The 27,255-nt window shown below is 39.0% G+C and overlaps 1 protein-coding gene and 1 long non-coding RNA gene across 4 annotated transcripts in view; one reads left to right on the top strand and one right to left on the bottom strand.

Annotated features, from left to right (window-relative positions):
* Positions 1 to 26,017, bottom strand: part of SLC30A4 (solute carrier family 30 member 4) — a 39,615-nt gene extending 13,598 nt beyond the window's left edge. Inside the window, exons 1-4 of one of the 3 annotated variants that reach the window (XM_076004323.1) lie at positions 25,966 to 26,009; positions 21,485 to 21,555; positions 16,337 to 16,840; positions 9,604 to 9,750 (exon numbers count right to left, since the gene is read on the bottom strand). In XM_076004323.1, coding sequence (XP_075860438.1) covers positions 9,604 to 9,750; positions 16,337 to 16,727 — 538 coding nt within the window. In that variant the 5' untranslated portion in view covers positions 16,728 to 16,840; positions 21,485 to 21,555; positions 25,966 to 26,009. Of the gene's footprint in view, positions 1 to 9,603; positions 9,751 to 16,336; positions 16,841 to 16,969; positions 17,196 to 21,484; positions 21,556 to 25,965 lie in introns of those variants that run through there. The other 2 variants (XM_076004324.1, XM_076004322.1) reach the window with 2 other exon arrangements.
* Positions 1 to 27,255, top strand: part of LOC142871508 (uncharacterized) — a 61,376-nt gene that overhangs the window by 28,815 nt on the left and 5,306 nt on the right. Inside the window, exon 3 of the long non-coding RNA XR_012919772.1 lies at positions 3,297 to 3,433. This is a non-coding gene — a long non-coding RNA (uncharacterized LOC142871508). The remainder of the gene's footprint in view (positions 1 to 3,296; positions 3,434 to 27,255) is intronic.

Raw genomic sequence — 27,255 nt, forward strand, 5'->3', positions numbered from 1 at the left:
CATAGGACCTTATTCTTTCTCTTTGCAGCATTTATTACAATTTATGGTTATATTTGTGGTAGTGTATGTATTTACTGCCTGTCTCCCCACCCTACACTATTATTTATTCATTCAGTAACTAACTATTGGCACCCATTTGGTGAATGAGTATCAGTTTGCTTTAATTATATAAACCACACACAGCCCATGCATATTTATTTTCATGGGTGCTATTTAATTTACTGGCCTATCTTAACTGTTAATTTTGCTGATGCTATGATGCCAATAATGAGTATATTTCACTTAAATTATATAACACTTATCCTTTCATTGCCTCAAAGAATTACATGTAGCAAACATCTAAAGACAGGATTCAGAGGTCTATAAAAATGAATAGAGAAGTAGAGTGGAGATATAGTCTCTTTTCTACTTCCTTTGTGCTTTCTCTTTTCTACCCTCTTCCAGTAGAAGATAGGAATGAACAGAAGAAAAATGAGTGGGCTATATTGGCTTTGCCTAGGATTTCCAAACTATTATAGTATAGGTTGAACATCCCTAATCTGAAAATCTGAAATGCTCCAAAATTCAAAACCTTCTCAGTGCCAACATGATGCTCAAAAGAGCATTTTATATTTCAGATTAAGGACACTCAATTTGTATTTCAACCCAGCCACAGAGAACTCCACTACACTCTCGCTAAATATATCATATAGGATTTTCAGTGGCCCACTGTTGCCACCAGAATGCCAATCTAAACTGCAACGTTTGGATCTTCACACCTTCTATTCTAAATACTCTTGTACTCCTGCCTTCTTACTACTCTCCCTACCCATACCCAACATGCCTACCGCTCTCAGGTTGACCCAGTGTTGACCACCTCACTCATGTTTTCCTTCTGCCTCAAAACTCCCATTTCCAAGAAGTTCTAGAAATCTATTTCTTTCCTATAGATGTTCATGTGATGTGATTAAATTCCCACTAAGATGTGGATGATCTAGGCATAACTCTTGTCAGGGGTGGGAGTAAGTCATTAAAATGAATCACTAAGAAGGGATTATGGGTTTTTTGGCTGTGTGTTTGGGGCATGATTTTTTTAGCTGAATACTTTCTGCTCCTTTGGTATCAGGGAGTAAAAAACAACACAGAATTATCATTGTAACCATATACCTATCCCAGGACAACTTGTCACCAGATCTGCTAGAGGTCTTTGCTCAGTAAAACTATACATTGCTGCAAAAGACTTCTACAATGTCACTTTGCCATTAACCTGGGCTGATGATTTGCATTACTATAGTGCAGATCTTGCTTTTTATTTCAAATACAAACAACTTTGCTTTCTACAGTCCTTTCACATGATCACTATCTTTAATCTGTACAACCTCTTCAGCCCAAAATCTGGAAGAAAAGCCATATAAACAAAGCCAATTAATTTCATAAGGATAGAGGCAGAAAGCAAGCAAGGGGATGTTCTCACTTCCCCCTTTTCTAGACGATAATGCTATTCCTCCTGAGGACATGTGGGATTTCTCCTACAGTGTGGTTTCATTAAATTCTAAGTTTTATTAGCTTCCAGAATAAAATTACATACTCACGGTCAAATAAATCCAGGCATCTAAAATTAACTCACATATGGTTCCTACCCCGCTTTCCCTCTTCCTACGAAAAGCTGCTATTATAGCTCATGTAAAGTAATAATGAAAGAAAAAGAACAACTTGAATGATGTTACACAATCTATGGGCTCACATGAAGGGAAGGAAAAACAGCTACAAAAAACTGAATCCTGGAACAGCCACTTGGGCTTGTCTGGCAAATCTAAAAATACCTTTCTTTACCTTGACTGAATTATTTTTGCTAAAATGAGCTTTGTTACACTGCAAAAATGTTACCAAAGACTTATGAGTTAAAAAATGTTTGTAGCCCCATAATATTCTGAAATTTAAAAAGTATATTTTTAAAAACTGTTATTCAATCATCAGAGAGGATCATCTTACTTTTCTCCTATTACCTAGCTAGAGAGAGAGTTATACTGGGACAATTAAGAATTCTGATTAGGTGAGGAAGAGAAGGTAGGCCATTTTAGAGCATGGAGCATTTTGAGAGATATGAAAAATCTGCAGAAGAGGATATACTGGGATGTAGAAGAGAGAAAGACAAGTAGAAGACTGGAACTACTTTTTATTGGAAACTTATTCTGTGTCAGTACCATGGTAGGTACTTTATATACCTTATTTATTTTTCACAATCCTGCAACAGAGGTATTATTATCCCTAATTACAGAAGAAACTCCTACTTAGAGAGATTAACTCACTCTCCAAAAGATCATATAGATCTGATTTGACCACAAAGTCTTAAAAGTGGTCAGTACCAAAACAAACAAATAGGACCAGCCTCTAAGATAAGTAGCTCCCTTCTAATTTCTTCTTACACCCAAAATGACCTAAGTCAGTCTGTACCATCCAACTATACTGAGGATCAAATAAATTTTTATAGTCTATTCTGTGAACATGACCACAGTTTTACATTTAATTAACATTATAGATAAATGTTTTCAAGTTCCAAATTTCAAAAATACCTCTACTCCCAGTTTGGAAATTGGTTTCATGTACTCCCAACACAAATAATTTGAGGATCATGCACTATTCTAAATTATCTGTTCCACAACTTTCATGTCCTTATTTACTGAGCCTGAATATGCAACAATTTGATTAATAATCTCTTCTACAGCACTAATTAGTGTCAGACACAGAGTTTAATATTACTTGTTCCTGTCCCTATTTAACTCATGGTTTAGAAGGAGATACAGTTTCATAAAAATAGCTATAAAAGACATGATGAATGCTATTAAGCATGTAAAAAATTGTTATGAGAACATGAAAGGGAGATAAATTTAGAGAATGATACTACTAATATCTGACTATAATTTGCAGACACAAATCCTCCTTTATACAAATCCAAACTCATAAATAAATCAGAGTGATTTCATTATACAGACAATTCTTCATTGCATATTAAATATATTTATCTATGTCAGTTTCTATTCACCTTCACATGTGTAACATGCTTTTACTGAACGCTAGATGAGAGTTCAAATTAGATAAATGTTATCAGTTGTAATTTGACATTAAGCACAGGATTTTAAGTATTAAAAACTCCTTATTGCAGGAGAAGCAAAGGCATAGTAAAACTATTTAGCCTAGGTTAACTAGACCAAAGAATACCAGAAATTGAATTTTCATTTCCTCATTTAATATTTTATCCAATAAAAGTTAATCTTTGGGTTATAGAAGAAACAACTAACCCTTCTTCTTCACTCCAGACCATGTGGAGGAACTGGAAGTCCACTACAGACAGCACTTGATCCGATAAAACTAATTCTCTAGAAACATTCCAGATTCAGTCTAAACTGTGCACAAGGAACTGATGGGGAAGAGAAAACTACAATGTGAACAGCAGGTAATGACATTACTGTTTTACCATCAAGTAGACTAGCATCTTCAATTTCTTTTATTTCTACCTTTTAAAATAAACATTCTAATCATTCTTACTTGGATGAGAACCTATGTTCATTGGTACTTCAAAACTATTCACAGACACAAATCAGTATCAAAAATATTTTGGAACCTAAAAGAAACAAAGGCAAGAGTAGAAGCTGGCAAGAACCTCTTTTGCTTTCTTCCACCAGGCTCACAGCATTTTTGTTCTTTTAATTAAGAGTATAAACTCCATTGTATCTCTAGCACCTAAATGCAGTAAATGTGATTTGTTACCATATTATGACAAAATTTAACCAAAATTTCTAAAGATTGGATATTCCACAGAGTTTATAGTGGCATTTCTGTATGTGTAAATAAAGCCACATTTAAACCTTGAATTTATTTAAAATTCTTCATAGAAGAATAAATGAAGCTGATTACATGAAGAATAAATGAAGGCTGCTTTTGAAGTGCTAGGGACTTTTCTAAGTACTTTACAAATATTAACTCATTTAATATTCTTAATAACTCTATGAGGTAGGCACTATTAGTAGCATTGTTTTACCAGTAGGAAATGGAAGTACAACGATGTTAGGGAACTTGCCCAAGGTCCACACTGGTAGGAAGTGAGAGAGCCAGGACTTCAGCCAAGCCATTGATTTCAAGGTTTATACTCTTAACTACTTCTCTTTGTTGCCTCTCTCATGGGTACTTGTAAACACCAAACAAAAGTCAACAGTCCATAGGAAGATATAAAACATATGCCTACAAAGAATATGATTTTTTTTTTTTTTTTTTTGAGACAGAGTCTCACTGTGTTGCCCAGGCTAGAGTGAGTGCCGTGGAATCAGCCTAGCTCACAGCAACCTCAAACTCCTGGGCTCAAACAATCCTCCTGCCTCAGCGTCCCGAGTAGCTGGGACTACAGGCATGCACCACCATGCCTGGCAATTTTTTCTATATATATTAGTTTAGCCAATTAATTTCTTTCTATTTATAGTAGAGACGGGGCCTCGCTCTTGCTCAGGTTGGTTTCGAACTCCTGACTTCGAGCAATCCGCCTGCCTCAGTCTCCCAGAGTGCTAGGATTATAGATGTGAGCCACCGCGCCCGGCCAAAAATATGATCTTTTAAAGTGAAAAATGCATCCACACAACACAGAACTAAAATGGCAATTATAACTAAGCATGACTTGATATTTATTATCAAATAGAGTGTTTCAATTTGGTTCCTCAATGTAGAAAAAATTTCCAAGAAATCTTAATCTAATTTTCTGCTTCCTCATGCAGAATCCCAAGGCAACATCCTGTGCTCAATTCTTATTCCAAAGGAACAAGAGAATATTATTTCTCTCAATAGTTAAGTGGTCATTCTCATTCTTTAAGCTCCGAAATTTTCAAATCAAAAGTGTCTACATACTGTTATAAAGTGATCTCTAAGAGGCAGAACTCTGTATATATAGAATAACTGCCTCCAGGTCTAGAGTTGGATATAGAGTATGCTGTCTTTTGCATAAGAAAGGATGGCAATGAGCAGGATATTAATACATGTATGTATTTGCTTACATTTTCAAAAGAAATGCTGGAAGGATAGGCCAGAAACTAATTTAAATGGTTTACTAATAGAGTGGGAAGAGGGGATGGGGTAGAGGGACAGAATGAAAGCAAGACTTCTCTGAGTAAATCTTTTCAATTAAAAAATAACTTTTGACTTTTGCAATATTTTATTTTACACATTTACAAAATAAATTCAAGGCTGGGCACAGTTGCTCATGCCTGTAACCCCAGAGGCTAAGAGGGAGGACAGCTTGAGGCCAGGAGTTTGGGACCAACCTCAGCAACATAGCAAGACTCTGCCTTCACACACACACACACACACACACACACACACACACACACACACACACACACACACACACTTAGCCAGGACAGTGGCACATGCCTGTAATTCAGCTATTTGGGAGACTGAGGTGGGAGGATCACTTGAGCCCAGGAGTTTGAAGCTGCAGTGAGTTAGGATCATGCCACTGTCCTCGAGCCTGGGTGACAGAGTGAAACCCTGTCTCTAAAACAAAAACAAAACAAACCAACAAGGAAAAAACTCCATCCCTGTCCTACCTCCCATGCCATCAAAACAAAACAAAATTCAACAACAACAGTGACAAACCAGAAATTTCTTAGGGAGATTCCTTTTGCAATGTTCTTCAGGGCCTGAATCACCAAGTCTTGGAATTAGAGACCACAAGTGCTACACTATTTAAATGTGTCCAAAGTAAATATATCTCACCCTAAAGAACTTCAAGAGATTACTCATGAAGTAACAGTATTCTGTGGAACTCAAGGATACCAACTGCTTAGCTTTATTTACAAAATTCTATTTATCTCTGTTGTCTTTTGAATCTTGCCCAAGTCAGCATAAGTTTTTTCTTCCACTATTTTCACAATTACTTCAAAGAATAAAATAAGTCAAATAAGGTCTATATTTAGATATATCCTCATAAGATTTTGGAATATAAAAAGGAAAAAAGAAGATCCCAAAAGGCTCTTTTAGTGTGAAGCTTGAGTACCTCCTTAGCTCTGGAAATACTCATCAATCTATATCTTTAACAATTCTCTCCCTTTTATTTTTTTAGAAGACTTGTAAAAATTAAGATAAAATTCATGCAATATAAATTTCACCACTTTAACCATTTTAAAGTGTACAATTCAATGGTTTTTAGTACTCACACAAGGCTGTACAACCATAATCACTATCTAATTCCAGAATGTGCTCACCACCTTCAAAAGAAATCCCATACTAAGTAGTCACTCTCTTTTATTTTTTTTTAAGTTCTATTTCCTGAGGTTCTTAGCTGTAGGGCTTTGACCTCCAAGATTATTCTTTTACAGTTATAAACTTTTTCCTTCTGTTTATATCACATCTTTTTGTTTTATATACTGGGAGATTTTCCTGACTATATTCTTTAGTCCTTCTATTAAAAACAGAATTTTTTTTTTCTTGAGACAGATCCTCACTCCCTTGTCTGGGCTAGAGTGCAGTGATGCCAGCATAGCTCACAGCAACCTCAAATTCCTGGGCTCAAGTGATCCTCCTACCTCAGCCTTTCGATTAGCTAGGACTACAGGTGTAAACCATGATGCCTGGCTAATTTTCTTTATTTTTAATAGAGATGGGGTCTTTCTCAGGCTGATCTTGAACTTCTGGCCTCCCAAAATGAGACACCATGCCCGGCCTGAAAATGGAATTTTTAAAAAGTTTCAGCAGTAATATTTTAATTTCAAAGAGCTTCTTCTTGTATGTTTCTTTTAAAAAACATTTTACTGTTTTATCATCCTAAGTATATTAATAATTTTAAAACTTTCCTTCTGTTAAGTTACCTCTTTTTCCTCTAAGCTTAATTTTTCTGTTAGTTTAATTTTGGTCATTTTCTCTTATACTGCTGGTATTTCTCATATGCTAGAAGGTTCTTGGTTGCCCATTCACATTTAGGGTGAAAGGATAGGAAAGCTGCCCTTTGCAAAAAGGAAGTGATGGAAGGATAGTCCAGAAATGAATCAAAGTGGTTATTATTAAGGGTTCTAGGGCAGGGCAGAGTAGGACAAGTGTATCACTTTAGGGTGAGTGGGTGGGAAACCTGGCTGTAAGGCTGCAGAACCCTGAATGCTAGTAGGAATAAAACTTATTCTGGAGCATCAACAGGCACATTAGAATTCTCAGCTTTCTCCAAACATTTCATTCAATTTCTTTCTAGAAGAACTATTTGGTGTTATACATTGGGGAAAATGCAGGTTGCCTGAGTGGAGCTGGAGGTGAGAAGGGAGGTAGGGGCAGAGTGAAATTACTGGGAGCAGCTTCCTACTTAGAGTCATTCAATTAATATTCTTTGTTAGCCCCAATTCTAATTTCTGCTCCTTTCTGTCCCTGAGCCTTCTTCGGAGATCTGTTGGGCTATTCCAGTTACAGCTCAGAGTATATTCTAGGGCCCAGGCTGTAGCTTCTTGGCTTGTTTTCTCCTTCAATGTACTCCTATCTACTTTCCAACTTGCAGAAATTTCTGGTTTATTGGTGACCCAATCATTTGCTTCTCTTTGTTGTTTTGGTACTTCTATGTTTTTATTTTAATGAACTCTCAAAGAGACAAGAATCAAATGCTGATCTGATCTAGTCCACCGTCTTGGAACTTAGTACTTTTGAGGAGAGTGAAAGATGTGACTTTATATAGAAACTTCAAGAGACACAATAGCACGAGGCAGCTTTATTTTCTCTAATCTTTACATAGTGCTTGTTATTTAGGAAGAAACAAGGTGACTATGTAGAACAAAACTAAGTACTTTTAATATTTAATAGATTTAAGAGAATTTTCATGATTATGGGTTCTTAACTTATATGTGTTAACACCTTCTATCTTCTGTTATTGCATGTTTTTGGGGGAGAGTTCAACTGTTTTCATCAGAGTTCCAAAAGGCTTATAAGCCAAAAGAGGTTAAGAACCATAGAACTAAATGAATGCACTCTCTCAGACAGTGTCATAAGTTAAAAATCCCCATTCCATGATGATATATTAAGTTTTAGATCTTGAAACTGCAGGTGTTTAAAATCACAAAAAAATTAAGGTTTAAAAATAATTTTGAAGTTGTTTAAAAATCCCCGGGCAACCAGTAAACAAATGACAAAATAATATGTTGAAAAGCAGTAGAGTTTCTGTTAGGAACACATTCAAATGCATTATGAAGTAGCTTAACAACAGAAAAACCTCACTTAGGGTTTTAGCTCTCTTGCACAGTAGCTGAGAGCGCTGAGGGGTGGTGATGCCAGACAATTTCCTAACCTGATGACCTGGATAGCTACTTGGAATACCACCATTTTGGTACAACGTTCAAGTTTTGCACTAGAAGACCCAATGACTAAATAAGGAGACCTAGATGCTGAGTTAAGGTAAGGCTAAAAAGCAACAAAGAAAAGAAGGAACTGGTTGAGCTTGATATATTAGCCAAGAATATTGTAAAATAAAACTACCAGATGTTAACTCTGGTTCTTTGAGACTAGTTTTGCTGAAGCTATTTAGATGTCAACTTTTGGATTCTATGCAAAAGACATGTGGTCATATGGCACTTCATATAATAGTTTAGGTAATTTTTTTTTTTTTTTGAGACAGTTTTGCTCTGCCACCCCAGCTAGAGCGCAGTGGTGTCATCATAGCTCACTGTAACTTCAAACTCCTGGGGCTCAAGTGATCCTCCTGCCTCAGTCTCCTGAGTAGCTAGGACTACAGGAGTGTGCTACCACATCCAGCTAATTTTTTCGATTTTTGATAGAGGCGGGGTCTTGCTCTTGCTCAGGCTGGTCTCCAACTCCTGGCCTCAAGGGATCCTCCCGATCCTCGGCCTCCCAGAGCTCTAGGATTCCAGGTGTGAGACACCATGCCTGGACAGTTTAGGTAATTATTTTATACATATTTTTGAAATAGGTAAAAAATTTAAAAATAACACAGTAAGAAGCAGAACTGTGTAGGTAACAATGACTTTAACCCTTTTAATTAAACATTAATATTCGTTCAAAATAGGCAAATAAAAATGTATGCATTTGCAGAATTATGTTGATATAATGGTTTCAATGAAGGTCAGTCACACAGTATATGCTTAAAATCAAATTATAGTAATCCTTAAAATCTAGGCTATGGTAGCTTTGATCGAAATACCTCAAGTCAAAGGGAGAAGCTAATGCTCACTAACAAGCAAAACCCATGTGGTTTTGCTTAGTTCAATAAAATGAAAGTAAACTTTTTCTGACGACATCTTCAGGACATAGGGAGAAACGTGAAGATTAATGATCATCATATAATTTTATGTATAAACTTTTTTTGAATAAATCTCATTTCCTTTTTTAAAAAAATTTTATAGTAGAGACAGGGTCTCACTATGTTGCCCACCTTAGTCTTCAACTCCTAGCCTCAAGTGATTCTCCCTCCTCGGCCTCCAAAAGTGCTGGGATTACAGGATTGAGCCACTATGGCTGGCCTTATTTTCATTTGCTTTGTTCAAACAAGATATCTCTGGTAAGATTTCAGTTAATCAGGGTTATAGGTCATCGTGGTTTTACTATATTGTGGTTATAAAACATTACAAACCAAAAGAAACCCCAATTACCTACCTAACCGATGAAATCCAAAGGTGAATCTTTTGGTTGGTGATTTTGATGACAGCCACAAAGCAAGCAGGGTAAGTATGATGGCGCTTAGGTCAGTTAACATATGAAGTGCATCTGTCATGATTGCTAGGCTATTTGCAATGTATCCACCTTAGAGTAAGAGAGGGAGGGAAGAAGGAATAATTAAAGAAAAAATAAGCAATCAAACCAGAAATATGTAACATCCTACAAAATATGAACTGCTAACTAAATCTTTATCATATTACAATTAAGTCAAAGTGTTCTGAAATTATATGCAAAATATTATATATATGTATATTTTTCTGGTGAGAATGTCAATTTCTATTAACAGATTCTCCAAGGAGTCAATGGCCTTAAAAAGTTAAAGACACCTAGGGTCATATAAAGAGAAATTTTGTGTTTTAGCACTGCAACTTTTGTTAAACCTACTAATTCTACTATCAGACAGTGAATTATTAATAATAACCATAATATCTAAATATTACAACAAAGCTGAAGAAAAGGTAGGTGTTCATTTGCTGGGGAGAGTTTGAACATAATTTTTTGTTGTTGTTGCCCAGGCTGGAATGCAGTGGCACAATCATAGCTCACTGTAACTTCAAACTCCTGGGCTCAGGCAATCCTCCTGCTTCCACCTCCTAAGTAGCTGAGACTACAGGTATGTGTCACCATACCTGGCTAATTTTTTTATTTTTTGTAGAGATGGGCTCTTGCTATGTTGCCCTGGCTGGTCTCAAACTCCTGGCCTCAAGTGATCCTCCCATTTTAGCTTCCCAAAGTGCTGGGATTACAGGTGTGAGCCACTGTGCCCAGCCTGAACATAAAATTAAAATGAAGAAATCACAAAATGTATATTAATTCAACATAAAATATAAAAATTAACTGATACACTTGGATATAGATAGCAGTATCTCTGAATAGAGGAACAAAAGGTGGTATTTAGGATGCAATTTTTTTGGTATTGATTTTTCAGGCATTATAAATGTAATAGATTGTATGTGTGTGTGTCTGTATTGTCCCATTATGGATAACCAACCTTCCTAGCACCATTCATTGAATAAGCTTAGTCAATTTTTATGTGTATCAATCACCTGGAGGGATTGTTAAAATACAAATCTGCTTCACTATCTACTCCAAGAATTTGGGATTCAGTAGGCATGGGATGGGGCCTGAGAATTTACATTCCTAACATGTTCTCAGGTGATGGTGATACTTCAGGCCTTGGAACCATGCTGAGAATCACTGTTATAATGTATAGAACTTCATGATCAGGTAGTGTGCTGAGCTGTTTGTTGGTGACCCTCATTCCTGGCCTGGGTGTGCAGAGCCAAGAGTAGCAGGAGACCTGGGGCTGAATCTTGTAGTCACATACATTATCCTCAATGTGCTCTATCTATATAAATATCATTTTCTATGTATTCCCTGACATTAAAAAGCTGGAAAGCACTGAGAGAAAATACAGGTCAGTGGTAAACAATATGGAGCTTTGGAAACTCAGAGTGACTGAGTGAATTCCTTAACAGTTTTGAGCCTTACTCAGCTATAAAATGAGGATAATTCTTTAAAGCCACACTGTCCAGAACTTTCTGAGATAGAAATGTTCTATGTCTATGCTGTCCAATGGAGTAGCCACTAATCACATGTGGCTTTTGAGCATTTTAAAAATGGCTAGTGGAACTAAGGAATTAATTAAATTTTAATAAACCTAAATTTTAAAAGCCACATGTTGGTAATGTCAGCAAAAACAGAGTATGGAACTCTGAAAATCATCTCCTTCTGAAAGGCAATGAGGACATGGACAAAAATTGTCAAAATCAGCTTTTTCAGAACTTTGGAAATGAAATAAAGTCTTATACACATAGAATTCATTTAAGAAAAATGGCTGATTTTCAGTAAAAACAGCTAGCTTTGTGGTGTTTTTTTTTTTTTTTTTTTTTTGAGACACAGTCTCGCTTTGTTGCCCAGGCTAGAGTGAGTGCCGTGGTGTCAGCCTAGCTCACAGCAACCTCATAATCCTGGGCTCAAACAATCCTGCTGCCTCAGCCTCCCAAGTAGCTGGGACTACAGGCATGCACCACCATGCCCAACTAGTTTTTTCTATATATATTAGTTGGCCAATTAATTTCTTTCTATTTATAGTAGAGACGGGGTCTCGCTCAGGCTCAGGCTGGTTTCGAACTCCTAACCTCGAGCAATCCGCCCGCCTCGGCCTCCCACAGTGCTAGGATTACAGGCGTGAGCCACCGCGCCCGGCAGCTTTGTGGTGTTTTAACTTGTCCTATGCCCATTTGCCATTTCCCAGTGTTATGGCAGCTTGAAAACCAACAGGCCACAAAACCTCACTTTGGCAGTCACTGGAAGAGGCAAAATGGGTTAGGAGCTCCTTCAAAGTCCCATTCCCAGAGAACTGCCATTATTTGACCTGTCTGGGGATTCCCTGAAATACCTACCTGCAAAGCTGTTTTTATTTGACCTGACACTTGGAACTTGCCCTGTGTCAACAGCTCCCACTTTCCTTCCCATGCTTGTCAAAAACTATCAAAGGCAACTATTTGACACTGCAGTTATCTGAGGTAGTAGATAACAATGTGTTCCCATTGTTCTGAAATTTCACAATGATGTACCTTTTTGTGGATCTCCTGTCACCCAATTTGCTGGGCTTTTGTTGACTCTTTCAATCTGGAAATGTATAAACTTCAGTTATGGTGAAATTTCTTAAACTGTTAACTATTGATGATTTCTTCCCTTTTGCTTTCTCTTATTCCTCAGACTCCTATTATTTGGAGTTTAGACTGGTAATTCTAAATTTATTTTAATTTTTTTGCCTTTTCTGTCCATTGTCCATCTCTGGTTTTTTGCTCTACTTTGTGAGAGAGTACCTTAATTCATCTTCTAACTTTTTTATGGAGTTAACAGATATTCTATTAACATGATTTTATTGTTCAAAAGTTCCTGTCTTTTCCCTGAATTTTTTTTAAAGCAGCCTGTTCTTGCTTCATGGATACTTGATAAACAATTATATCTGGCTGGTTTTTAAACAGGTTTTAACTAGCTTTCCTTATTTTAGCCTTCTTTACCCACACTACCAGAGGTACCTAGTACCAATTCTGGGCCCACTTGGGATTCTCTAGTGCAGCAGTTCTCTATTGTGGACCTTCGATCAGCAGTATCAGCAGCCCCTGGGATCTTGTGTTTTAACAAATTCTCTAGGTGATTCTGATGCACAGCAAAGCTTGAGAACCACTGCGCTAGTGAAAACTGAGCTGGTTCTCAGCTTCCCCAATGCTGGCTTAGGAGCTGGCTTTTTTGGTCTATTAAGTTAGTTACTGTTTTATCTTTTTCCTTTCCAGTTTCCAAAATTTTTGTTGCTATTTTCTCCTCTCCATTTTTCCCCATGTGTGTGGATTTATATCTTTTTTTTTTTTTTTAAATCCCTTCATTGCAGTTTAAGACAGGCTTCAGAGAAAGCAAAATTAGATGCTAAAGTTCAATTTGCCATCTTTATTTTACCTGGAAGTCTATATTCGCTTAGCATTTTCATTCCCAATAAGAATGCAATTGTTAAACTAATTGATAACTCTGTGTTACCAAATCCTGAGGATATTTAGTTCTCATCTAATTACACTTCTCAGCAGTTTCAATCTATTTATTTCCACTTTGAAATACTTTCTTTCTTGGATTTTAGAACATCTGTTTGTCTCTGCTTGACTTCTAAAGTTGTAGTTCCTTGGGACTTAGGCTTTCTAGGTAATTTTACCCATTCCTGTGGCATTACATACCATATCTCTCCACCTTCATCTGTATTTGAATTACAGACTTATGTTTAACAGCCCCCCCATATCTTCACTTGGATATTTCACATACATACAAAAAGTAACATGTCTAAAACAAGCCCATGTCCAAATCCTGTTCTGCATTCTCCTGCTGCTTCAGAGACTCAGTTCTATACATTCAGTTGCTTAGGTGACAAACTTCAGAATCATTCCTGACACTGCTCTCTCCTTAACCTTCACATCCAAACCATCAACCAATTTTGTCAATGTACCTTCAGTTTTTTAATAAGTGCATTTTTCTCCACCCATTCTATTCCAAGTCATAATTGTTTCTTGTCTGGACCCCTGCATCAGTTTACTTGCAGCCAAAATAGTATCCTCTCATCTAATCTCCACATAACAGCCAGAATAATCTTTCAAAAAGGTACACTCCATCATGTCATCCTCCTGCTTAAAACCCCTGACTGGCTTCCCATTGCACTTAGAATAAAAACTATACTCATTTAATGTAGCCTATCAGGACCTGCCTGATCAGGTCCTCCTGCCTCTTTCCCCCATATTTACTACATTCCAGCCAAATTGGCCTTTTATTCTATTCCTTTTCAAGAACTGAAAGCTTTGGGACCTTTGTACATGCCGTTCTCTTCGCTTGGAACACTCCTTCACTCCCTTTGCTTGGATAACTACTACTATTCTTTTTTTTGGCTTAAATGTACCTGGTTCATGCCTAAACTATGTCTCACTGGTTACTATAGGTTACAGTACCTTGTTCTTTTTCTCCATAACACTTAAGACAACGTGAATTTTAAATGTACTTGTGTGTTTAACGTCTATCTTCTTAAATGCTCTAGGTAATAGGGATTATAATACAGGGTGTCCCAAAAGTTGCCATACAGAGGCAAAATGGGAAATTGTAGCTAAATGTACCTTTATTTACAAAACATTTATTACAAAATTTTTCCTTTTCACTTGTGACATAGCAATAAATAGTATAAAGTCAATGATTTTCTAGGTGGTTGCCTGAAGGAGGAAATTCAACCAAAGAGGATCCTTGCTGGCTTGCAGTGGGGGAGGGAGAAAGAAAATCAGTTAGCTGCCTCCAGACTGGGTCTTCTTGCCAGTCAGGAAACCCATGTTAAGACTTTTTAAAGACTAGCTCTTACTCTCTCCAAGGCTAAATAATATTGTTAACGCCTATCTTAAATACTACTACCATATAAGTATTATTTAACACAATATTTTCATGTTTGAAAATAAAGTCAGTATTTGAAAGGAAATACTTATATTGTGGCTTTCATAAAACAACATTTGCCAAATATGAGATTGGCAAGTGGGAAGTTCTCATTCCCAGAAATGGGAAGTCAGGACAATTATATTGTAATGATTTTTTACTTAGGTAAAATAAACTCTAGATGAATTTTAAGGTGGAAAATTGTGATTACTGTTACTTTAACTTCAAATATTAAATATTAACTTCAAAAATCACCAAGCCTGAATACTCAATATTCTAGTTGTGTTAATTTGGGCAAGTCACTGAATCTTAGTCTGCTAAAACCACGGTGCCTTATCTGGCCACAGCTTCACTCCTGTCTTTTAATTTCTTTACAGCTTAAGCATTTATAATTATCTAACAGAATAAAATTTAATTAATTCAAAAAAATTTACTGAGTCTCTACTTTGTGTCAGTCACTTTTCTAGGTGCTGGGAATTCAGCCTATTTCAGTGGAAAAAGACAGATATTAAAGTGGGTTGGAACCACAGGTGAAAAAATATTAGAATATATCACATGAAATAAGACTTTTGTTTCAGTTATGCATATATTTATACGCATGTTCACGTGTGTTGTACATATATAAATATGTATGCATGCATGCCTACTTGAGTCACAATGTTAAGTGTATTTCTTACTATAGTGAGGTCAAAAAAGTTTAAAAGCCACTGAGGTAGAGTGATCAGCCAGTTTGAAGGCCTTAAGGCCAAAAAGATCTTTATGAGTTGTAGGAAGAAAGAGAAGTCAAGCATGGCTGAAGTGAGCACTGTGGAGCAATGGTATGAAATGAGTAGGAAACATAATTTTCCTACATACAACGTCTAGCCAAGCATCTTAATTCTGGATTGCCACCTCTGTTTTCATCATGGTTCATCATTAAGAAACAACATGAAAGAATCATCTCCCTGCTTTAATGTCACTTTGTAAACTGCCACTGAGACAGTAACATGTGACTATGAAAATAATCTCTAAATGAAGAATGGACTGTATCTTACAGTCAGAATCTATTATTTGTATAATTAGAACATGAAAAAGAAAACCAAGTTCATAGAATGCTGGGGAAATCCATTGGTTCATTTCAGATCCTCCTTATACTGAAAAAAATTTATGTTAGTTGGTAGTATTTAGTTTTACAAATCTCTTGGCGATAAATACAAAAGGAAACGGTATAAACAGACCACTTAAATCAAATGCAGAGAAAAAAAAAATCTAGTGACTGGGCCTCACAACTTTAGCCTCTCTGGGCCCTCAGAATCCTTATATGTAAAAGAGAAGGTGGAGCAGGTGTTCAGTAAGATCCCTTCACACCGTAAAATTCTGTGATTCAAAGTCATTTTAGAATCATTTACTATTTTAAACGCTGCAAAAATTAACCTGGCATTTATCTTAAAAAGAGGAAGCTATACAATATACAATGAAGATAAAACCTAACTTTAACTTGATAGTGTCTAAAGAACTAGAAGACAAAGTCAAAGTTATCTCGGAAAGTTTATGTTGTACTTAGGTTGCTCTGTACTTTGGAACCCTGTGGCATTTTCATATCATGAGATCAGTATCTTGATAAATACAAACTTCCTAAAGAGAAAGTTTAACCCCAAATCAGGTGTAACTACAGCTTGACAAAGACGCTTGATGAAAGGCAAATAGAAAGTGAGTTGGCAACACAACTCACCTACAAGCTCTCCAATCATGAAAATCAAGTAAAGAACGGCAGCAATGGTCAACCTGGTTTTCACCTTTCTCTGCTTCAGCAACTCTCTCTGTTTGCTGCAGTTGTCACAGGAATCCACCTTCAAACTCAGCTGACTGTTGGTCAAAGGTAAGTCCTGGTCCAGTAAGGAATCATCGTCGGCCTGCAGGGCCGGGTGCGCCCCGTTAATAGGCCTTTCCAGGGTTTCAGAACCATCGTCGGCCACCACAACCCGAAGTTTGTTGAACCGAGAAAGCCCCTCATCCCCGACCTCATCCGAGAAGTCAAAGGCGCTGGTGTCATTTAAGAACAGTGGCGCATCATCCTTCCTCAGCAGAGATTTGAGGCGCTTCCACGCGCCAGACCCGGCCATGGCAGAGGCTGAGCGGCCGCGGCGCGGAACGGCTCGCGCGGGCGGACGGCCGGCGGCTCCTACTTCACGGGAGCGCCAGTGTCCGAGGGCAGTGCCGCGCGCCCCTCCCCATCCTGTGGAAAGCGAAACACGTTATAAATTAAAGGCGCCCCAACACTACTGCCCACAAGTTCCGAAGCCCCCGGCGGCGGAACGCAGGGCCAGCCCCCAGGCTCAGCTCCGCGAGGGGGCGGCGCATCTACCTGGGGCGCTGCAGCTGGGCCGCCGCTCATCTCCCAGCCCTCGGCCGGCTCGGCCGGACCAGCTCCCACAGGCCGCAGGGCCGAACTCGCGCCTGCTGCGCCCGCCGCTGGAGGCCCGCTCCCCGGTCTGACAGGTTGGGGCCGGGCGCCCGCGGCCACCGCCTCTCCTCGCCCTGCGCGAGGCCGCGCGCGTGCGCCGGGCGAGGCGCGCGAGGGAGGGGTCGGCGCGAGGACACGCAAGCCCGCCGCGCAGGGCCGGGGCGCCCGCGGGGGGCGGGGCGGGGCGGGGGCGCGCGGCGTGTCCCCGCCCCCAGCCCGGCTCGGGGGCCGCGCCCGACGCCTCCGCCGGGGGCGGGGGCCCTCAAGGGCCAGACGCCGACCCGGCGTCCTTCCACCTCCCCACGCTAGGAGGTCTGAGCGCACTGAGCCCGGATGCGGGTCCGCGGGCTCAGCGGGTGGATTCGAAGGGTCACGGCCGGGGTTGGGCGTTGCTGCCGGGAGTTCCCCCCACAGAAGGTGGGTCTCCGGAATTTCGGGTGGGGATCTTGGTTGAGGGTGCTCAGTAGAAAACAAACCTGACACTTTCTTGGCTGGCGGGATGCCAGACAGCTTTTCTCTCCTGGAGTTGCTGCTTCCCTGGCAGGCCGGCAAAATTTGCTGCACAGTCAGGTCAACTGAAGAGGGCAAGACTATGGTCGTCAGCAGTTCTGTGTCCTACCGTTTTTTCCAGCAAATATGTATTGTCATCTGTGTGCTCACTGCCACATTCCTTTAGCCTCCCAAGTATTTACAATATGGACTAAACCCAAGCACAAAAAATCCAGTGCAGGCATACCTCAGAGATAAACTTGGGTGGGAGTTTGGTTCCAGACCAGAATAGTATGATAAAAGTTAGGTCACATGAATTGTTTCTTTCCCAGTGCAAATAAAAGTTATGTTTACACTACACTATAGTCTATTAAGTGTGCAATATCATTATGTCTTTAAAAAGTACATACCTTACTTTTAAAATACTTTATTGCTAAAAAAAAAATGCTAACAATCGTCCGAGACTTCAGCAAGTGGTAATCTTTTTGTTAGTGGAGGGTCTTGCCTTGGTGTTGATGATGTTGATGGCTGCTGACTGATCAGGGTGGTGGTTGGTGAAGGTTTGGATGGCTGTGGCAATTTTTAAAAAGACGACATGAAGTTTGCTTCATCCATTGACTCTTCTTTTTGTGAAAGATTTCTCTGTAGCACTCAGTGCTGTTTGATAGTATTTTACCCACAGTAGAACTTCTTTCAAAATTGGAGTCAATTCTCTCAAACCCTGCTGCCAAGTTTATGTAATATTCTAAGTCCTGTGTTGTCATTTCAATGATGTTCACAGCATTTTCACCAGGAGTAGATTCCCTATCAAGAAACCACTTTCTTTGCTTATCCATATGAAGCAACTCCTCATCTGTTCAAGTTTTTTTTTTTTTTTTTTTGAAGTCTTGCCCTGTTGCCCAGGTTGGAATGCAGTGGTGTGATCATAGTTCATTGGAGCCTGGAACTCCTGGGGTCAAGCAATCCTCCCACCTCAGCTTCCCAGTAGCTGGGACTAGAGGCACACACCAGTATGTACTGCTGATTTTTATTATTTTTGTAGAGACAGGGGTCTTGGTATATTGCTCAGGATAGTCTTGAACTTCTGGGTTCAAGTGATCCTCCTGCCTTGGCCTCCCAAAGTGCTGGGATTACAGGCATGAGCCACCATCCCCCCATGCTCCCCCATCCAAATTTTATCATGAGATTGCAGCAATTCAGGCACATTGTCAGGTTCCACTTCTAGTTCTCTTGCTATTTCTACTCCATTTGCAGTTACTTCCTCCACTAGAGTCTTGAACCCCTCAAAGTTAACCATTAGGATTGGAATCCACTTCTTCCAAACTCCTGTTAATGTTGATATTTTGATCTCCTCCCATATATCATGGATTTAAAAAAAAAAAATTTTTAGAGCCCATGACAATATGAACAAATATTCTCAATGGTATCTAAAATGGTGAATCCTTTCCAGAAGGTTTTAAATTGACTTTGCTCAGATCCATTAGAGGAATCACTATCTATGGCAGCCATAGCTTTATCAAAAATATTTCTTAAATATTAAGACTGGAAAGTTGAAATTACTCCTTGAACCATGGCATGCAGAATGGATATGGTGTTAGCAAGCATGAAAACAACATTGAACTCCTTATACATCTCCATCAGAACTCTTGGGTGACCAGGCGCATTGTCAATGAGTAGTAATATTTTGAAAGCAATCTTTTCTTCTGAGCTGTAGATCTCAACACAGGGCTTCAAATATTCAGTAAACCATGCTGTAAACAGGTGTGCTGTCATCCAGGCTTTGTTGGTCCATTTATAGAGCACAGCCAGAATAGATTTAGTGTAATTCTTAAGGGCCCTAGGATTTTCAGAGTGATAAATGAGCACTGGCTTCAACTTAAAGCCACCAGGTGCATTAGCCTATAACAAGAGCGTCACCTGTCCTTTGAAGCTTTGAAGCCAGGCATTGGCTTCTCTCTATGGCATGCACTTCCAATATAAATGTGTTTCATAGATGTTGAAAGTCTTTTGTTTAGTGTAGCCACCTACCTCAATGGTCTTAGCTACATTTTCTGGATAACTTGCTGCAGCTTCTCCATCAGCATTTGCTGCTTCACCTTGCACTTTTATGTTATAGAGACAGCTTCTTTCCTTAAACCTCATGAACTAACTTCTGCTATCGTCCAACTTTTCTTGTTCCTTTTCCTCACCTCTCTTAGCCTTTATAGAATTGAAGAGACTTAGGACCTTTTGGATTAGGCTTTGGCTTAAGGGAATATTGTGGCTGATTCAATCTTTTATCCAGACCACTCAAACTTTCTCCATATCAGCAATAAGGTTGTGTTGCTTTTATATCATTTGTATGTTCACTGGAGTAGCACTTTTAATTTCCTTCAAGAATTTTCCTTTGAATTCACAACTTGGCTCTTGGGCATAAGAGGACTAGCTTTCAGTCTATCTTAGCTTATGTCATGGATTCTTAAAGTTAATTATTTCTAGTTTTTGATTTATAGTGAGAGATGTTTGACTCTTCCTTTCACTTAAACACTTAGAGGCCACGGTAGGGTAATTAATTGGTCTAAATTGTCCTAATTTCAATATTGTTGGGGACATGGCAATAAGAGCCAGTGGAACAGTCAGAATACACACAACATTTATCAGTTAAGTTTGCTATCTTACATGGGCATGGTTTTTGGTGCCCTAAAACAATTACAATAGTAATAGCAATAATCACTGATCAGAGATCACCGTAACATATAATAATAATGAAAATATTGAGAGAATTACCAAAATGTGACAGAGACACAAAGAGAGCACATGCTGTTGGTAAAATGGCTTATGAAAGACTTGCATGATGCAGGGTTGCCATAAACCTTCAATTTGTAAAAAAAATGCAGTACATCTGAGAAGTGCAATAAAACAAACTGTAATAAAATAAGGTTTGCCTGCAGAGGTACCTGTTTGGCCTTTGGTTCTGTTTAACAACAACAACAACAATAAAAACCCAGAAACATTAAAAAGAATTAAGTTCTGAGTAGTAGCTCCTCATTTAAACCTAAATTTTAATGGCAAAATGAAATAGCCATAAGTCTTGCCCCTGCCAGTCTTAGAGATTCTTATTGCAGGTATCCTGAATAGGTGTATTAAGTGCAAAATTTTGTGGGTGTGTCTATTTTCTGACATAAACCTTTTAGCTTTCATCATATTCTCAAATTGAGTTAATAGTCAAATAAGGTTGAAAAGGAGAGAAACAACAACAATGTCAGGAGAGCTTACCTTATAGGACAAGCCCCTAGCTTCTAGTGGGAGTTGAATTGTAATGCAAACTCCTGTTTATCCAGTGTTTATGAATGTTGTATTTTTATAACAGTCTACATGTATTACCAGATTTATAGTTACAAAAATACAAGAAAAAGTCACTATGAAAACATCATTTTCCTCTGAAAATTCAGGTGGCACTTTAGAATCTTATATATATCAAATGCAAGAAATCAACTGCTTTTGGACTCCAGGACAGTCCCTCATATTTGTATGCCCATCACATTCCTACAGAGCTGCAGCCATGGGAATCAAGTTAAGAAACTTGGATCACAGATTCCATGGTTCTTAGACCAGGAAGGGAAAACTATTGCCCAGAATATTCAATAACCAGGGCACCGTGGTCATAATCAGCTGATGGGAAATAGCTTACTCAGGGTTGCTTTCCTAACCCCCAAAATCTTAATTCACCCAATTTGGGAGTAGATTGTTTTTTGTTGTTTTTAATTTGACTTTGGTATACAGTCTGAAATTCTAATGAGAGATACAAGTGACTAAAGCACATATTTCAGGAATGTGATCATTCTCTCTTTAGTATAAATTCTTCAAAATAAGATTCTATGTAAGGAAAAGAGACAGATGTTTTTAAGAAAAGTTAAGGCAAGAGCATGGATTGTTTTGGGTACTTACAGCCAGCATTGTTAGGGAGGGCTGCAGTCCTGTATCCAAGTTTGTTTTTATTATTTTGTCTCCCTGGATACCTGGAGAAAGTGATGGGAGGACAACAATAACTCTATATGGTGACTTTAAGATATATCCACAAATTCTGTGATCTTCTACCCATCAAGAGGTAGAGCTTAATTCCCTTCCTGTTGAGTGTGGGATGTGCTTAGTGACAAGTACATGGCCTATAATGAATAGAACATGGCCAAAGTAACTGTGACTTATAAGACTAGGTCATAAAAGGCATTGCAGCTGCCTCCTTATTCTTACACTTGTGCTGGGAGGAGCTAATGCAGCCCCACGGAAAGGCCCATGTGATGAGGAACTGAGGCCTCCTGCCAACAGCCACATGAGTGAACCATATTGGAAGTGGACCCTCCAGCCCCAGCTAAGCCTTCAGATGAGAGATCCTGAGCCAGAGCCACTTAGCTAAGCCACTCTCAGATGACCCATGGAGACGGCATGAGATAATAAAGGTGTATTGTTTTAAGATGTAAGTTTTGGGGTAATTTATTATACAGCAATAGATAACTAATATGCCAAATATAAACTTTTTTCTGTACCAGGAAAGATACTTTTCTTATTCTTTTATCACATTCTTGGCTCTTGTTGCTAGTCCTGCCCTTGGACTAGTGGCATGATTTATATTGTTGAGCTTCATAATGGGCTGAGTAGACTTCTGTGAATAGACTTGGAATGTAACCATCATTTGTAACCTTGTTTCTGTGTATTCAGAGTTTATAACAATAGACAAATGAACTTTTGAAACAGGGCCCACTTATAATCTTGGTAGTACCTGCAGTTCTGCTAGTTATTGCTCAGTATACCATTCTTTTATAGGAGACTTCGTCATTCTTTCCAGTCTGAAAAAGTTTGAACTTTTTTTACATAGCAGATGGAAAAAGTTGCCAATCATTTAGCCCATCTTTCAACCAGGTAAACCCATAATATATAGATTGTTTAGGCAGAAACCTGTCAGATCAGTTGCAAGATAACATACCTTGGTGTAGTTAAAAGGAATAGACACAAAATATCCTATGTCATAGTATCTATCTCCAGATGTCTCTTGAAAAAATGACAAATCTAAAATAATATGATAGCTAACATTTACTTAAGGCTTGTTTGTGCCAGGCACTATGCAGGGGACCTGAGCTCATGTAATCCTTACAGCATCGCCATGAAGATGGTAGTGATTAAAAGCAAGGATTTTAGAGCCAGACTGCTTGTGTTTGAGTCCTGGATTTACTGTTTATAGTCATATATGGTCTCTGGAAAACTATGTAACCTCTTTGTGCTTCAGTTTTCTTATCTGTATAATGGGGATGATAATAGTACCCACTTCACAAGGGCCATGGTAAGAATTAAATAAGGTAATACATGTAAAACATACAAAACTTAGCACACATAGTTCCTAGCACATAGTAAGTGCTCAATCAGGGCCAGCTATTATTTTTTTGTAGATGAACACAAGGTCTCAGGGAGGTTAATTATCTTGATCAGGGTCATGCAGCTAGCAAACAGAGCAGGAACACAATTCAGACCAGTTTTGTTTCAGATCCCTTAATTATTATGCTGTCCCCCTCAGTTTCTTTCTTCACAAAAATGGAATGATCTGCAGAAAAGCGTCTAGACTCCTTGAAGCATGTTAGCAGAGATCCCCATTTCATATATCAAGGATTTGCTCAGCACCTTGAGAGACTGGCATCGTCCTGTAAAATCCCCCTTGGAAATGAGCACAAAAAAAGTGAAAAAGTTTTTTAAAATTGAAATCTGGGGGCTGGGCATGGTGGCTCACGCCTGTAATCCTAGCACTCTGGGAGGCTGAGGTGGGAGGATTACTTGAGCTCAGGAGTTCAAGACCAGCCTGAGCAAGAGTGAGACCCCGTCTCTACTTAAATAGAAAGAAATTAGCCAAACAACTAAAAAAAAAGTGGAAAAAAATTAGCTGGCCACAGTGGCACCTGCCTTATAGTCCTAGCTACCCGGGAGGCTGAGGCAAGAGGATCGCTTGAGCCCAGGAGTTTGAGGTTGCTGTGAGCAAGGCTGGCACCACGGCACTCTAGCCTGGGCAACAGAGTGAGACTCTGTCTCAAAAAAAAAATAAAAAAAGAAAATCAAAATACGGGAAAAGGTACTACTCAGTTGACAGGTTCAAATGCTACATATTCCCCATCCTGAGAATACCTTTCTCTATTGGAGTATGTGGCTGTAGTAGGTTCCCATAGGATGTTTTGGATGTGTCCTGTTATACTTTTCAGGAGGGGCTGAAAGCAGTTGGATGTCTATGAACAAGGGTTAGTGATGTGATACACAGCTACAGTGAGTATAATAGTTTCTTCCTTCTGTTGGTTACTCTGTTAACAGTTTCAATGTAACCATTCCTCCAAGGAAGAGAAAGAGAAGGACACAAAATAGATAAGAGACTTGCCCAAGGTTGGGAAAAGGCCCCTTTTTGGACAGAGAGGAGATAAAGGACAGGTCCCTGGCCCAAGAGCCCACCTACCCTATCAGGGAAACCAACCTGTAAGCCAAAACCTACACTTAATCAAGTTCATTATTGCCATACCTTTGTTTTTGTTTTCTCTTAGTTTTTAAAGTAAATGTTCCTATGGGTTTCTCTAACCATGCCTGGATGAAATTAGAGGGAATAGGAGGCCCTAGACGGGATGGGGGTTTAGGGAGTAAACATATTAGCCCTGGAATCTGGAGATGGTGGCTGGGCTGGAGGGGCTTAAATGAAGTTGAGGGTAAAGGCTGCCTTTGGGAGTGCTTCGTCATAGACAAGAGCATACGTGAGAACTCAGAGAACCTGGTTCAGCTTCTAATTTTGTCATTTATTCTCTTTGACCCCTAGCAGCGTAATATTGCTGAACTCATTTTCTTGTCTTTAAAAAGTGGGAAATAGTATTTGTCCTCATAGGGACACTGTAAGAATCAAATGAAATTTTGTATGTGGAAGGATTCCCTTACCAACTTACCTGAACTAAACTACAAAGTAAAGGTACGGGCAAATGCTGGTTGTCAAGAATCCACCACTTATCTGTGTCATTTTAGGATTCCTAAACCCCAGTCCGTGGTTTATTAATGACACATTCTGACTCATTTAGAGCTCCTCTAGATGACCACCACACATCACTAATAATTACATTATTTCTATCCTACACTGCATTTGTAGCACCTGGTATCATGCTGTGGGAGGAGCCCTGTAAATTTTCATGGATTAATATATGAAAATATTTTAATCATAGAGTCCATCCATAACTTTAAATTCCCCTCTAATATAAACATTTCTATTTCTTTAAGCTGGTGTGTAAGGTCATTTCTAAGACATTTTTAGTGATGAGATCAATGTGTCTCATAATAATTGGTGATTATTAATACACTAACAGTTTATATTTTTACTAGATCTATTTCAAACGTTCATGAATTAAGCCAGGACAAGGAAGCAACTGCAAAGTGACTCTTTTGTGGCCTTTAACAACTGGTGACTTTAAACAATGAAGGCCATTGTGTAAATTCCCTGGAGGAGTTATTGTGAGGATTAATTAGATTTAAATCTGCAAAGTGCTTTGAACTTTCCCCAGAATTCCTTTATAAATAAAGATGGCATTAATTCTTTTTTTTTTTAAAAAGTATCTTTATGTTGGTCTCCCTAGAAACAAATGTAACAAGTTAATCTGCTATTCAACTGCCTGTGTTCCCTGAAGCGAAAAACCCAAGACTAAGCCAAATCTAAATTTCCTTTAGTGGTTTTAATCTGACTGCAGAAGCACACACGACTGAGCAAAATTTACTACCCTAATCACAAAGATCTTGGTGCATAACTCACATGATACAATAATGTCTCATAATCGCCATGCCACATGGTAATTAAATAGAAATTACTGTAATTATTACAGCTATTTTATACTGACCAACAAAGTTTTACTCTCTTCTTTGTTATATTTTAACAATTTACATTCTGTTCACTTACAAATTGGGTTTCAGGCAGCCTTCCCTTTGGTAGTTCTATCTTATCTCCAAACAATATAAATGCTGAAAAAATTGCCTGATTCCAGGAACTGTTTAATCCTCATTGTATGCACAGATACATACAGACATTAGTCTCCAGGTCTTCTCTGATCTTAATCCTGTCCTCAATGACCCACTCAGGGTATGCTGTCCCTACCTCTCACCCAGAAGGAACAGTTCTGAATATTCTGAGTGTTGGGCGTGAGGCTGTAGAAACTCTGGAGCAGGCCAGGTGAGCCCTAGGGAACAGTAGGATAAGAGGCCTATTGTAAATGAGGAACCAGTCTGGCAGGTGACCAACCTGGTTTGCTTAGGGCTAAGGGAGGGTTCTCAGGACAGGGGACTTTCAGTTTACTGGGAAGAATTTACCTGGCCCTGAGAATAGATTCTGGAACCCTGATACTGGCTGAGTCTGCTAAGTGGGGAGAGAATCTTACCTGGGAAAGATACCTTGTTCCTTTTGTGCCCTGCAGCACACTGGACTGTGTGTTCTCAGAGAACTCTGGACATGACTCCTGTTACATTGTGATGGAAGAGGTCAGAAATGTGCAACAGGGAGGCCAGCCACACCCAGGCAGGGGCCCCATGGCACTAGGGCCCTGTTAGAGCCATCACTGTTCGGCTCAGTTCTGCAGCTTTGCAGGTGTGAAAACTGCGCCTGCGGATCAGGCTGTGAAAAGCAATGCATGCCAAACAACTGCTCAAGAATCTGAGTAAGTTACTGTGGTGGTTGATATCTTAATTACCCTGGGGATATACCTTTCCTGTTCCCCTAGATGCCCCCTTCACAGACCAGTGATAAGAGAAGCCAGGTTACCTAAGAGCTAGAGCAAAGACGATGGGAGCTTTAAAAGACATTGCTTCCAGTTGTACCCCTGTTTTCCTGCTGGGGTGCTCTTCCTCACCCTCTGTATCTGGCTAGCTTCTGTTTAGCCTTCAAGGCTTATGTTTAACCCCCACCCCTGGGATTCTGCCCAATCTCCCCCAATCCCTTCCTCCTCTTTTTTTCTCTTTCTTCTCTCTCTCCCCCTCCCTTTCTCTCTTCCTTCTTTCCTTCTTTTCTTCAACACATATTTGAGTGTCTGTAATATGCCAGTCATTAAACCAGGCTCTGGAGCTCTAGAGAATGAGAGAAAGTCTAGATGATATGCCATCCCCCAATAGTCCTGCATACACATTACAAATTCTTACAGTCTTTCACTATGTTTTCCCTAGATTAAAGCAGACTGTTGGCATTTATATCTATATGTAAATTTATGTCTAGTCTTCCTGGAAATTTTTCCCCAGGCCCCCATCAGGTGAAGTCTGCCAATAACCAGCCCCATCCATTGTGTACTGATTGTTGTAATGTAGGCCAGGAAATTCACTTAATACTACTCTAGCTGCCTTTAGTCCTCTCAGTTGTGTTTAGTCCTGAGTTGTGACCTCAAAGCTTGTAGCCCTGTCTTCATTTTATAGTTTGGATATTTTTATTCCAAAGCGTATCACTTTGCACTTGTTCCCATGAGATTTCTTTGTCAGTTGTCTGATCACATGGTCAGATTTATAGGCTGTTCTGATTATCCAGCCCAGGGATTGTCGAACTTTTTTTTTTTAAAGGCCAGATAGCATTAATAAATATTTCAGCTTTGCAACAATACCCGGGTGTCAGTCAGTTACTCAGCCATAGAAGCTAGTAAACAAATGAGTGTTACTGTGTTCCAATAAAACTTTATTTATGGAAACTG

The sequence above is a fragment of the Microcebus murinus genome, chromosome 6 (genome assembly GCF_040939455.1).
Source record: "Microcebus murinus isolate Inina chromosome 6, M.murinus_Inina_mat1.0, whole genome shotgun sequence".
Classification (NCBI taxonomy): Eukaryota; Metazoa; Chordata; class Mammalia; order Primates; family Cheirogaleidae; genus Microcebus; species Microcebus murinus.